General features: G+C 42.3%; 1 protein-coding gene across 3 annotated transcripts in view; it reads right to left on the bottom strand.

Moving 5' to 3' along the window:
* TTC1 (tetratricopeptide repeat domain 1) overlaps window positions 1–14583 on the bottom strand; it is a 57856-nt gene that overhangs the window by 20116 nt on the left and 23157 nt on the right. For all 3 annotated transcript variants that reach the window (XM_019506463.1, XM_019506464.1, XM_019506465.1), the window contains exons 3-6: window positions 11915–11975; window positions 9013–9125; window positions 6739–6775; window positions 4838–4986 (exon numbers count right to left, since the gene is read on the bottom strand). In XM_019506463.1, the coding sequence (XP_019362008.1) occupies window positions 4838–4986; window positions 6739–6775; window positions 9013–9125; window positions 11915–11975 (360 nt within the window). The remainder of the gene's footprint in view (window positions 1–4837; window positions 4987–6738; window positions 6776–9012; window positions 9126–11914; window positions 11976–14583) is intronic.

Raw genomic sequence — 14583 nt, 5'->3', positions numbered from 1 at the left:
GAGCACACGGGGGTGGGGTGGAGGGTAGCTCCCGCCACGCAGCCTGCAGCTGCAGCCTGCCCCATGCCACGCACCTATGGGGGACACCCCCCCCGGACGAGCCACTTGTGGCTATGTCCCGTACCCCTCCCCGCCAGCTGGGCAGCACCTGCCCCAGGCCCAGCCCTAGCCTCACTCTCTCCATCACTGAAGGGGCCTCAATCTGCTCCCCCACACACCCCTTCTCTCCCCCCCCTCCCCTTCCACCACACCTGACTTACCAGCTAGATGCAGCTCTTCAAGCTGAAAAGCTGCATATTGGAAATTAGATTGGTATCAGCCAATATGCCTCCTTAAAAAATCAGCTATTCGTATTGGGCCCAAAAATCTCCATCAGTTTACCCCTACTTCATACCTAGCTGCACCAAAGTCTGAATCTAATCAGCAGGGATCCTGGTTTTCTGTGAAAAAAATTTGACAAATTCTCTGATAAAAAAATTGCAAATTCACTCATAAAAATCCCCAAATCCGTGGTTAAAATTAAATGCTCCCCCTCCCCATCCTTGCTTGTACCCCTTGCCCCCCACCCACAGCCCCTGCCCCCCAGCCCTGCTGGAGGGAGCCCCCAACTGCCAGGGCTATGGGGCCAGGGACCCAGGTCCACAGGCGCCTGCCCCCAATGGACGGCAGCGGCTGTTACAGCAGGAGCACGAGCCGGCTTCCCCTCCGCTGCTGCCTGCTGCAGGCTTGGACAGGGCCAGCTCCCAATGGCAGTGCGCACTCCTGAGAAGCAGGGGGGACCTGCACCCCCCAGATCTGCGTGGGGGGTGGGGGCAGGGTGGATGCGCACTGACCTCATGCATGCAGAGGAAGTGTGTCCAGGGCAGCACAGAGCTTGCAGCAGCAGGCAGCTTTTGTGCACGGCCCCGCACAAAACCCCTGCGGGGTTTGCAGCCTGCCTGCTCCCAGCCAGAGTGCTTGGCTGGCTGGAAAACCCCGCTGCTTCCAGCCAACTGCAAATCCACCCTCCCAGAGGGGGAGTGCTGAAGCTGGCTGGGGGCTGAGGGAGCAGGGAGATTTGCCACTGACCAGGAACGGCGGAGGTTTCCAGCCGGCTGAGCACTGCAGCCAGGAGTGGGGAGGCTGGCCAGAGTCCCTGGCTGGCTGCAAACCTCCCTGCTCCCTCAGGCCCTAGTCAGCTTCCCCCACAGCCCTGCCCCATAACCCCCAAGCCCCACTTACTTCCAGCAAGAAGAGTGAGCCTGAAGCAGCTTCCAGTAAGTGTGTGTGTCGGGTCCTGCCCTTCCCCTCCCGGCAGGGTTGAGGGTTTCCCTGCCCCTTTTGCAAACAGCTCCCAGACCTGGAACTCTGCCAGCCTGCAGAGCTCTTTGCAAAAGGGGGAAATCCATGGGTTTCTCTTCTAAAAGGGAAAATCCGTGTTTTCTCTGATAAAAATGGGAAATCTGTGGTTTTCTCTGTTCTTCCGTGGGAAATGGAAAACCAGGATCCTTGCTAATCAGTTATAAGCCACCAGTTCTTAAAATTTACGCTTATTCCTATATGCATGATCCAAGCATCCAAACTTGGAGTCTAAACGTAGTGTCCAGAGCTACAATGTACTGCCTTGTTAACATATCTAGCAAGTGACAGGCTCTGGCCTATAGAACTTCCAAGGTAAACCATCAAGGTAGGAGGAAAAACAGAGACACAGAAGTATGAAGCATTTTGGCTGAGATCATGTGGCAGAAAGAACATTTGAATCTAAGTCTTCCCACTCTCAGTCCAATATGAGATCCACTAGATCAAAGAGACTCATATTACATGAATTCCATAATAAGAAGTTTCCACTTGAAGCCAGCGCTAGATTCAAAACGTTCCCCCATCTTTGGCGTAAGTACCAGGGGGCTTGGATCTGGGCAGTTCATTTAGACCAGTCATTATTTAAAATCTCAAAATAAGCTTGGTTCATGTTCATCCTTTCTGTGGAAAAGCGAGATCAAGCTTCACATTTATAAAATGTATTTTTTAAAAGGAAAAGAAACAACAAATTAAAAGTGGAACAAGTGTTGATTTGTTTACTTCTCTGCTGCTAATATAAAAGTTTTTTTTTTTTTTTTTTTTTTTTACTTCTGTGGGCTCAGGCAGATTAAAAAACCCGCTCAGACTCAGAGATGTAGCACTGGTTAATGTTAGTGAACAAAAATGCATAGAATGCACAAAGCAAAAATCGTCAAAGAATGCGTTAAAACTGCACACAACCAACCATACCACAAAACTGTCATGCATCATGTTATCCATGATATAGGAGAAAGGGCAACACTCATTCTCTCCAGTCTGCTTGTGGAAACATCTTTATGCACCATGATATTCTTTCCATGTTACATCCATTCAGCTGCTTTTATCCAGGTGGCTAGATTTTATTTGCAGCTCCTCTGAGATTGATCAGACCTTTCAGAGGATCAGCCCATCTTAAAAATTTAAGATTTAAAAAATATTCTGGGGTGGGGGAAAAAACGCAGAACATTCTGGTACTGTTACATGCCTAAACTTAGGTATTAATTTTGAAATCCCTGTCCCGTCAAACTAAAATACTAAGAAAGATTTTAGACTGAAAAATGTGACTTTACCAATAGTAATCAAAAGTAGTTTCAATCTATAAAAAAAATCATGCTGTTTATAAAAATACAAGACTATACCAATCAAAAATTAAATGCTAGCACCTAGAGATCAGTCATGTGAACCGGCATCCACACCACATGCTATAACAGTATTCAGGCAAGGAAAAGAAGGACTCTGGAAAAACTGCCAAATATTCCCTCTGAGGGAAATAAACTGACCTCCAAACCACACAGAGCCCACATTTACCAGCCAGAACTCAAAGACAAAAAGCTCAAGCCCCATAAAGGGCAACCACCTCTATACTGTTTTTGGGAGTTACTTTCTCCGGAGCCTACTTCTTCAAGAACACTGTTTGCACCTATGCACTACTGTCCCTTCATACAGCCTAGATAGAGGCATTAATTTTCACTATGCTTTTTCTTTTTTCTAGAAAAACTAAAGCAGCCTCCAGGAAGAGCATTCCATATAGCACAGCTCTGTCTTCCTGCCACTCCAGACTTGTGAAAGGACCTTTTTTAACTTGTCAAATCCACCACCACTTTTCACACTACGAATTAAATGTGCTAAATACCATCAGAAAAGCACTTCCTGCTGGTATTTCACACAAAGAGCTGCTTAAAACCTGGAATCAACAGTCCATGGCAGTGACTTTAAATCCCCATTGAGAAGGGATTATTTACATGTTAGATTTGGGTTTCAGGAAGTTTTAAGGGTTCACCTTTATTCTGCTAACCTCACTGTCCAAAAGCTCAAAAGAACATTTTTCTTCTTCTTAAAGAGTTATGACATATTCCTTCAAGGGACCTTTAATCCCACAATATTTGTGACATTCATTGAAGTGGACATTGGAACACAGCACTAAGCCACAAACCTCATTTTGCTCAGTAATGAAGAAAGTAGCTGAATCAGGACATGTTTCTGTTTATGACCACAAGATGCTATTTCATTGCAAGGAGAGGATATACCCTTAGCCATAAATAGCAAGTTTAAACTACTAGTAGCAAAATAACTCAAAGCTGCCAATACGTTTTCAAAAACAAACCATTCACGTTTTTGAAGCAGACCTGGAAGATAATTCAATTGCACTACCAATTTAGCCACCAAGATCCCCAAGTTCCTTTGGGTTGTCTTCGTAAAAGGATATGATCAAGATGCAAACAAACTAATTATTTTAAAATCTAGTTATTTATACCCACCTCCCTTAAGAAAAAAACAAAACCACAGCTGTGTTTTAGCTGCTTGGCTACATAGCCACCATTCAGAAAAGTGACTCTAAAGCCCTGAATTCCAGACAAAGAAAAACTATTAAAACAGTGGTACTGTTTGCCTGTGTTCCTCCCATTCCAGATTCCCCTGTAGATTAATCCTGCCAAAGCGTAGAGTGGTGTGCAGAGCAATTTCCATTCTGGGGTCAGGGACATGAGCATGACATGCAGCACGTGCCTTACCCCAGAACACTTGCTTCCTTAGTGTACACAAAGGTGCAACTACCAGCCAGACTTGGAACCAAGGTTTGTTAGATACATATCTGACTGAAGTTCTATGGGGAAGGATTTGGGAAGCAAGTATAAATATTCACTGCTTCTAACAAAATAACCTCCAGTGTTATTTTATTACAGCCCTTGATCGGAACATGTCTAAACCATTGCCAATCCTATGGGAAAATAAAAAGTGTCAAGCAGAACAAAGAAGTGCAGTACACAGTGACAAACTGGGTGGGGAGGCTGTTTAACAACAGGTGAAGCATAATTATGAATGGTCATTGTACTCCCAGCACCTGCAGCTAGGAACACCCATGTTTACTTTCACTCCCTTTATACAAGGGTAACAAAATCCCCTATGTGGTAGATTACTTTATGGTAATGAAGGCTTGTAGCAATTTATATATAATACCATTGAGCACATGAGGGCAGGAAGGGAGAAGTCCCAATCAATTTTCTAAGCCACAAAGACAAAATACAGGAGTAGCCTGTGTCTTTGATATCTTAACTATTAATACAGACATATGGCAGGGTAGAGTTTAGAATGGTTTAGTTTCTGAGTGCAACTGGATAGAAACTGAACAGAAACACAGTTCGATCCAAGATAACAGCCTGTTTGCCTCACTTATTGCACAGCTGAGTCAATCTCAGTTAAGTGAAGCATCTTGTATAAATAAAGTAGTATCAATGCATATTTTTATTGGGAAATGGGAAGGCCTTATTTTAAAGTCAGTCCAAGGTACTTTGAAGAGGCTTACCATGCAAGCTTCTCTTGCTTGATGTACTGAAGGATCTTTTTCTAGGACTGTTTTATAATCCTCCAGGGCTTCATCTAGTTTTTCTGTCTTTTCATACAGTTCTGCTCTTCTCAGGAGAGCTCTGATATAGTTAGGATCCAATTCAAGTGCTAAAAAAATTAAAACAAAGTGGTTCATTTTTATTGAAGCATTTCTACATCCCTCATAAGTCACTAGCTAAACAATACACAAGCCTTGAAGTTATGTTTAAAAGATGCATTTAAAACATATTTTAAGACTAAATTGGTCCTATGCTCAAACATAGGACATCTTTTGAGGAACCTGCACTTGCAAGATAAAATCTGAAGTGTGCGTCTCACATCTATAATGCTGGATTTAACACTACATAGGACTGATTTACAAAACACAAAGGAACATATTTGTAGGGTTATTTGTAGCAATTATACATGAAACTGAAGATATAATTTGCAGAGAACCATGAAGCTCATATATTATACATACTAGCTGCAAAATAAGAGGATATTAGTTTTAACAGGAGAGACATGTTCTCAGATAACAAGTGTTTTCATCTACTGGTATAAGACAAGAGTAGCTCCATTAACGTAAATGGAGCTCCGTCTGAATTTACACCAATCACAGGTTAAGTTTGGCTCAGCATTTATAAATGAAGGGTTAGACTAGCCCTAGAAACTACCAGAGAGGCCACTGATTCAATTTATGCCTTTCATCTCCTTTTTCTCTGCTCTGTTTACTGGTGCAGCTGGGACTGAATGCTAAGCTGTTTGCTTCTGTGCAACAGTAACCTGCTAAAGACAAGCTCTTAAGACATTTCTCCACCCAGTTTTCAACACAGGAAGAGGCACTGAAAAGCAATATGCTTTCCAAATCTTAACAAAAAAGATAATTTTTAATGAAAGAAATGCTGCCTGAAATATTCTAGCTAAATAACCTAGCTTGTTTCTTTTGGAAGGACAAAGACAATGCTGCAGTCAGCAAGATACAGGTCGGTGTGAATTGCTTTGCTATGCTCTAAGTGTTGCATTGCAGCTTGTGAGCCAAGCCCCTAGAGACTGTCAAATGATGGCAAAGTTTAAGTCATGTAATGCTGGAAAGCAGATCGATTTCCTTTCAGCCAATACAGAATTAGCAGAAGCATGTTCAAAAAGACAGAAAAGACAAAGAAAGACTAATAAAAGCCAGTTACATTTTGCTACCTTCAGAAAAGGTCAAGAACATGTATAACTTGGGTAAAAAATATTCCTGGTTTCGGCAGTATTGGCACTTGGCCACTGCAATAGTTCTTTGATTGCTAAGGCTTGACTTTGGTCCCAGCTGTCACAGGGAGCTTAACAAATGTCCAAGACTAGGAATTTGTGTGTGGGTGAGTGGGTGGAAGCAACAGTACACAGCTGAACATATTTCACCAAGAGCTGCAGAAAGAACAAGGCAGTATGGAACTGGAAAACCTGGGCTCAGTATTAACACGAAAAGCTTAGATGAGGGGACTTCGCAATGGCTTTAATTCCAAAGTAACAGTGTTTTTTTGCAACTCAGGGTTAAAACTAAAGGATTAAATAAAAACTGGACTGAGCTAACACAAGTAGATGCAAGGGAAATGGTAACTTCTGCAACAAAGATTTTGTTACTAACAGAGCACAGGCACCATTCTCATTTGTACCAGGGAATGTAAAAATGAAAGTAGAGGTTACTTCTGGTCATGAAAACCCAACAGCCACTTTGTAAAATCAATCCAAAATAGCAGCCCCTTCCCTGCAACTCCCCAGGAGTTCTTTAAAGGACTGCCATGCTGAGAAATGTAGTCTTTCTGACTGACAGAATTTGTGTACCAATGACATTACACAGTAGCAGCACATACCAGAAGAGAGAGGGGAGAACCATACCTTTGCTACAGTCACTTAGGGCAGCTTCTGTCTTGTCCTAAAAAAACAAAACAAAATCTGTTAATTGCTTAAAACCACATGTATTTATGACTGGGAACCCATAAATTTGTCTGACATTCCAAAACAACTGAATATTTGTTAAAAACCTTGAATGACATGATCAGTAAGGGAGACATCCCTAAGTCGGAAAGAGATGAGATTCCTACGTAGGATGACTGTGGGTATATAACAGCAGTTCACTAATTTAGTCTGCATTCAATAGCTAGCAGTAGGCTGCATGCATAAGGCCTATGGTTCAGTTGAACCCATGTATTCTGGTCTGATGAGGTCACTCAAAGGACTGCAGAAACCTAGGTCCAAACTTCCCCAGATTCCCTAAGTCAATCCCTGCCTACAGGAGTCAACTCACATTGCAGCAGATTGCTGCCTCGAGTATTTGTACAATTCTCTGTAAGGTACAATGCAAGAAGGTCCTGCCATAGTCATCCTGGAATAATCTTATCTCACACGGACTCTGTCAGACCCTCATCTTCTGGCTGCTGGTTATCAGTTTGTAACAGAACAAGGACAGATAAAAGTTTAAGAAATACAGACCTTGTTTCCATCCAAAAACTTACCGGAACAACAAAGAACAAGAGCTGAGAACAATATTAAAGACAGAAGATAGCCTCCCCCCAGTTTTCAAAAAAAGAAAGAAAGACTAAAATGTATAGGAGGCTTATTTAAAAAAAACAACAACCAAAAAACCTGACTGACCACAAGTTATTATGGAAGCCGCTCAAAACAAGGATACATGATACCTCCAGGGCAAAGTATTGGCCTAACCAACACCATTAATCTATAGAGACACTGCACTAATGGTCTGCATCCAATTCATTTATTCCCCTTGCTGCCATTGGCAATTACTGGATTAATTCCCCACCTATTTGGATTTTTAACATCTGGAGCCTGAGGATACATGAAGCTGTTCAGAGCTTTCATGTCTGAGGTGCTCTAGCAGCTTCTATTATAAAGCAGATTAAAACAAAATTCTCAAGCTGTCTTGCAGCCTGAGTGTAGTTTGAATGATTCTACATGAATACAAATACTCACCCTGTTACTTGTTAGCAGTTTACAACAGAATATGCTGCTATTAATGCATATCTGCTATCACAACATTCCTTAGAGTAGTGGAATATCCCAGAATTTGCTAATATTGAACATAACTAGAAAAAAGACACAGCTCTGTTCAGAATACTTTTAAAAGCAACAGCAGGAGTAGAAATATTTATTTCCTTAATTCTTGTTTCCCTTCCAGCAAGAAGATACCTTTGACCTGTACAGAAACAGTACTGAAAATTGTTAAACTTTTCTTTAGCTCTGATTACCAAGGAACTCAACTGCCTTAGACAAGTTTAGGCCCACAGCACTCCAGTGATTCTAGGAAATATTAATGAATGTTTGTTGCCAAGTCCAGCTCCAGCTCCCATTGAGGTCAGTTGGCAGAAATCCCACTGACCTAAATAGAAGAAGGATCAGGCACGAAGAGGTTCTACAGACTGGCTCCTCACTTTGTGCCCATTTCTCCCCTTAAGTTATGTAGCAGTTCTGGTAGACCATTCATTTGTTAAAGCTTGTTTTTCATCTTCCCTCCCCCACATTCCCCCACCCCCTTTTTTTAACTGATTAGAAACAAAATTAGATTGACTGGTTACAAGTTACTCAGCTCAGTTTGCATCTAGAAAGCAGATTTATCGGTCAATAGTCATGTTCTTATGTCCTCAGCTACAACACTGTCTACTTCCACATAAATGCTTTTTGATAGTATGTGGGTAGCTGTCCCACAGGGACTACACAGAAGATGGAGAACATGTGCAAAGTACTGAAGCATAAGACAATATGCCAAATGGGTTACTTGGAGACAATCATGCAGCAGCCTGATGTAGCCAGTGTAGAAAATATGGCAGATCAGTGTTCTTCAAGTCTTAATCAGGTGATATGAAGGCACTATCCATATTTAGAGGTTACAAGGCTCATGACTAGTTATGAATTTAGTTAAAGCATGAACAGGGTTGGGGTATCTAACAAGTTTACTCTAAACCAGGGGCCGTACTATATTTTTCAAGTCAATGTCTGACCATCTGTCTAATAGCAAAAGATCAGTGAGCAACAGAAACAGGAAACAACAGCTTAATTCCTCCAGCCTTATTCAGAGCTACAAGAGGAATGCATTTAGCATTGTGGATTCATTGTATCGACTCCTGAATTTTCACAATAACAGGAAAGTACATTCACCTGTTTCATTCGCGCAGCAGCTCTGTTAGAAAATAAGACAGATCTGTCTTTTAGGTAGCAAGCCGGGCAAACCCGTAGACCCTTTGTGTAGGAGTCTTCCGCTTCTCCGAATTCTACAGATAAAGAAGGGAAAAAGAATCCACATCATATTTTGATTCGCCTTTAGAGTTAATGAACTAAAACTCTTTGGAAACATATTTCTCTCTGGAGTAATACCAACTTAGACTGAAGACAAGAGTCACACTGCTAAAAGCAAGTACAATGCTGCATTAGCATATATCAATGACAGCACTTCTTTCATTTTAAATCTACACCTCCTATGATATCAGTTGGATCCAAGTGCCCAGAATTTGTCCCAATACTTCAACATCTAGATCAATGCTACTGCTGCAGATTTTTAATTCTTATTGGTCACTTACAAAATTTCACTTTTTTTTGAAGTTCAGCTGAATCAGTCTCAGTATAGAACTATAAGAAAAAGTAGATACATCATTCCAGTCCCGAACTGTGAAAAATTAGGCTGAAATATGATGGGACACTGGCATCTCCTTTCAGAGCCCTAGAAAAGACTCCTGACATGGATATAGATGCTAGAACCTATTTTAAAAAATAGCACCATTCTTGTCTAGATCATGCATTGAAGCATTATCAAAGAGGGGTGCTCATGAAAGATGATGCATGTTACTATTTTGATGTCAGATATCCCAAAGGCAGCAGCACAACAGGGTTTCTTCATATAACCACTTGGAATGAGCCATTTTCATTATACATAACATCAAAGTATCAGTCAGATTAGAAAACTCTCTAGTGAGCTGCCTAGAAAGAAAACAACCATTAATTGCTGGCAAGTATCCATTTACGTGGGATCATTAGTCTAAGTCAAGGCTGTCCCACTTGTATGCGACTGGGGGCTCCATGTCTTGCAAGCTGCAGTAGCAAGGGCTGCAAGTTACATGGCTATACTAGTGCAAGTTATGGGACCACCGGGCAGCAAACCATGTGGATGCCTCCATGCTGCACAGGCCCCCACCCTCAGTGACCTGGCTCTGGCTCCCCTTGTTGCACCATGATATACAGGCACCCCAGGCTGCAAGCTATCTTAGCACCGTGGGTGTGCCATGCTGCCTCACCCCCTGGTGTGGGGGCAGGAAGCAAAACCAAGGGGAGGGGGGGGAGGGAAGGAGGCTGGAGACTCTGGCTGCTGCTGGAACTCGAGTAAACGTCAGTGGGAGTTACATAGTTTTCATAGGTTTTTAAGGTTGGAAGGGACCTCAATAGATCATTGAGTCCAGTCCCATACCCTGGGCAGAAAAGAGCGCTGGGGTCAGACAACCCCAGCCAGGTGCTTGTCCAGTCTCCTCTTAAAGACCCTCGAGGTAGGGGAGAGCACATCCTCCCTTGGAAGCCGTTCCAGATTCTGGTAACCCTTACCATGAGGAAGTTCCTCCTAATGTCTAATCTAAATCTGCTCTCTTTCAGTTTCATAGTAGGTAAGGATGGAAGGGACCTGAGCAGATCATCAAGTTCAACCCCCTGCCATGGCAGGAAAGAGTACTGGGGTGAGACGACCCTGGCAAGGTGTTCATCCAGCCTCCTCTGAAAGACCCCCAGGATATGAGCCAGCACCACTTCTCTTGGAAATAACCAGTTTGTGATCTTTGTTTCTAGTTAATCCAAGGGGTACCTTGGTATCTCCTATTCCTTCCTGCCCCCTCCCCCCCAGCAAATTTCTAGACAGCCACTAGATCACATCTCAGCCTTCCCTTGTAGAGGCTGAAGAGATCCAGATCCCTCAGTCTCTCCTCATGGGACCATACCTGCAGGTACCTAACCATAAGAATGGACCATGGGAGCCCAGGGGCCAAAGACTAACCTGTGTTATACAGTGCAGGACAATTAAGTGCAAAAAATAGGATTCTCAAGAGCCAGCACGCTGAGCTGGGTGATGCTTAAACTAGCAACAGAAAATTCTGAAAAGGAGGAATGAATCCAAAATCCCACCTCCCTCCTAACTTAAACTCTCTCAGCTGCCCAAGGTACATTTTATTCCATGACAGTTAATGTAAAAATACGTACACAGTCCTGAATAGTGACTAAACCCCAGGACTCCCCTGCCAGTTACCAGTGGGCTAAAGGATCATATTCCCTAGTACTCCCTCTGACTATTCGAATCTTGTATTCTTGACTGTACGATAGCCCTGGTGGTCAGGGCACTCTCCTGGACACTCTCAGGTTGAAGGCACTGAATTTTCCTCAGATCTCCCACTTCCTTACTGAGTACTCTAACCATTAGACTTGCATAAGGTAGACACGAGAACCACCAGCCGCATTTTTAATTTAAATGGCTGTTAGCAATATTTTGTAGGGAACCAATCCTGTTGGTATGTATCAGGCACATCCAGAGGACATCTACTGGACTTGGTCACACAGGGTGCTAAGGCAGAGGAACACCTCACTTGAGGATTTCAACAGCTTATCCATGAGATGAGGGCTGAGTAGCTCAGTGGCTAAGACAGTGGCAGTTCTAGGTAAGCAAAGCAGCAGAACTCTAAGTGACTAGCGAACGTTAGTGATGGAAAACCAAGCAATGATGGCTTTTCAGGCACTTAAACAGTTTCGTAGTGGGGGTGAACCTTACTACTGATTTTAGAGGGAATTTAGGCAGCTATGTCCTTTTCTGGATTATGGTCTAGGACTCTCAAGAATACTGCTGTTTAATTTGGGTGCTTCTTCCCACCCCCCCCCTCCTCACTACCTTCCCCTCCAAGAGAACTAGTGATAGCGATGCGAACAGTGGTGGGCAAGATGTACAGCAAAGTTTCTGCCCTTACACTTAAGTGTTAATCTAAGGACTCATTAATTGAGAATTCATGTGCAGTGTGTTGCAAGATCTTAAACCCACCTTGTTTCTTAAACTGCTCATTTCCTTTCTCCTTTAACGACGTGCTCTCCTTTCTTCTTTTCTGTAAAAGAGTTGCACAATGTCTCTCAGTATTTATGTGAAATGAACAAGACCAGCTGCAGTTCTGCATTGGTATGCATGGAAACCAGAAATGAAACATATCCCAGACAATTTCAACAGGTACCAAAGTGATGTTAATCCGTTTCATTTAGCATGCATACTGGGCAGATACACAAAGGGCTTTGACTTGTGACCTATAACTTACACAAAGAACATTTAAAAAATAATTTACATTTATTAATGTGTTTGCTCTCTAAAATCTTACCATATTTCCAGTACCATTTAATTTCAATCTGAGCTAAACGAGGCATAGCAAAGAGGTGAAATCTTGCATGTTTTTCTTGTCTGAGACATGTTTCTGAAGCTAGTGGTCACTTGGCCGTGAAGCATGCCAATAACGGGGTTTAATATTCACAGGATACAAAACAATGCGTTACTAAATGCAGCAGGAATAAAAAGACTGGTCCAAGTGTGACATTTTTGTCCTAAAATGCTTAAGTGAATGTTCTTTTTTCTTCTCCAGTGAATGTAACATCGATGTCAAGATTTATGACACTGGTTGAAAGACTCTCATCAGCACAAATAAAAGTGTATTTGTTCCCATCAGTAAGCCTATCTTCTCCTTGCTGTAACTTTTAGCATTGCTCACAGATGACTAAGCCATCAAAACCCAAAGGCAGGAAGAATGTTCTATTAGATGGTGAAAATTGCACACTGAACAGGATTGTGTTTTCAACCGTGAATATGTTAACAGTACTGCTGGCATAAGCCAAGTTGGCAAGAATGCCTTTAGCCTTTGACATTGCAAAAACAAAAAGATGTCACCAAGCCATCTCTTCAAATGATTGCGGAGGAATTCTTTACAAAGACAATTTATGGAAACAAAACCAAAACACCACAGGTAAGGCAAGGCAGGAGACCTAAGATGCAAAAAGCAGTGTTCATTTTCCCTTCTTTCTGTCATCAAGGATTATTTTGACCATTGATTTTTCACTCTCATATGGGCATACATAGGGCTCAAGTCAAGGTGTCTATAAATTACAGCTCATTGAGTGATTAAAAAGCCAACACTGGGAAAGGAGCAGTTTCCTTCCCTGCAGATTGTGTAAATCAAGGATTAATGAAATTATCAATATCACACAGAACATCTCCTTGGAAACAGCTAAATATAGTGCTCTTTGTAGAGAGCTGCACCATCTCACAGCTGTGCCAAGAAGCAGACTCCAACCTGATTCAAAGACGGGGCTCTTTCTATTGCTATATTGCTCTTGAATAGTAAATTTTCCCAACCACATTAATGAACCTAAAACCACACACTGTAAAAGTTAGACATAGGGGCCTGCATTTAGTTGCCACATCACAAATAACACTGCATAGTAGGATGCTATCTGATCTTCTGAATACATACTCAGATACCATGTCTGATAGATGGAGCATGAGGCTTCGTAAGCCTTACAGAGTTCTGCTCTACTAACATGTTAAAAAAAACAAACCCAAAACAAAAACAAAAAACCCTCACACATTAAAAGGTAGTGGATAAGAGCAAGCACCTGCATTGCTTTTAGAAACTGGCTTTTCTTCAGTACAGACTGACAATTATGCAGTCCTTATGCAGCACCCCAAGTACAGACCATGAATGGAAGTGGTAAGAACCATATATGGGCACTAAAAATGCATAACGTGGCATTAAATGTACAAGCTTGTATTCTATATGCAAGATGTAGCTGCCTAAAAAGGATAGCCATTTTCAAAAGCTGTGTCCAGCCACAGGGGATTGCTTATGGAACAGAAGCACCTTCAATGTCATTTCCTGAAGAAGTCACTGTTATGCTAATGAGAAAACTGTAATTTTCTCTTTACTGCCCATGCATCTGGAACATTGCAAAGGTTAGACAGGTTTTACAATAGCAAACAAAGTAGTCAGATCCCAGGATTTAGCAGGCCACTGGAGGTTCCCTCAAAAGCTCAGTCCTAAGAAAAGACCCTGCTGCAAAACACAACCATCACTCAAGATGGCAAACATGTGCTTGTGAAACTAGTACCATTAAGTTGATTAGTCCCAAACTATTTATAGTGAGACTTCAGCTGACTTTTCCTGAACCACTGTTGTAAATTGCTCTTCACCTTCTGCAGATCTGAAGAAAGCAGGAGTGTCTCAATACAGAACCACACTACAGGGTACAGACTGAACCATCCTAAAGTAGGAACTCTAGAAGCAGAAAGCGTGAACCAGATTATGAATTTAGTTTTTACTTCCTTTTCTTGCCCCATTCAGCTTTTTAAATACTGTTTAAAACAAAAGCAGTAAATCCTGTGAGGGATGATTGTTTCAGGAAGGAGAGCTTTAAAGGCAAGCAATTTTAAGGTTTCCATGTCCATCTTTTCTCAGGAGGCTAAAAGGACTAGGGGTAAGAGTCAACATCATGGGGAACAGAACAAGGTGACATAGCCACATTTATAGTGGGCACATGGAGTATGTCTACACAGCACAACAGCGCATCATGTACAGATATCTGGCATACTTCATGTAATGGAAGAAGCATAGCCACATATTAGCCTAGGAAGAGCACCAAGCTAATGTGGTAAAGGCACCTCCAGTACCCACGGTA

The sequence above is a fragment of the Gavialis gangeticus genome, unplaced genomic scaffold (genome assembly GCF_001723915.1).
Source record: "Gavialis gangeticus isolate Ggan-Ray unplaced genomic scaffold, GavGan_comp1, whole genome shotgun sequence".
NCBI classification, from domain to species: Eukaryota; Metazoa; Chordata; order Crocodylia; family Gavialidae; genus Gavialis; species Gavialis gangeticus.
Note: the sequence above shows the minus strand (reverse complement) of the source record. Positions and strands in the feature narration are given on the sequence as shown.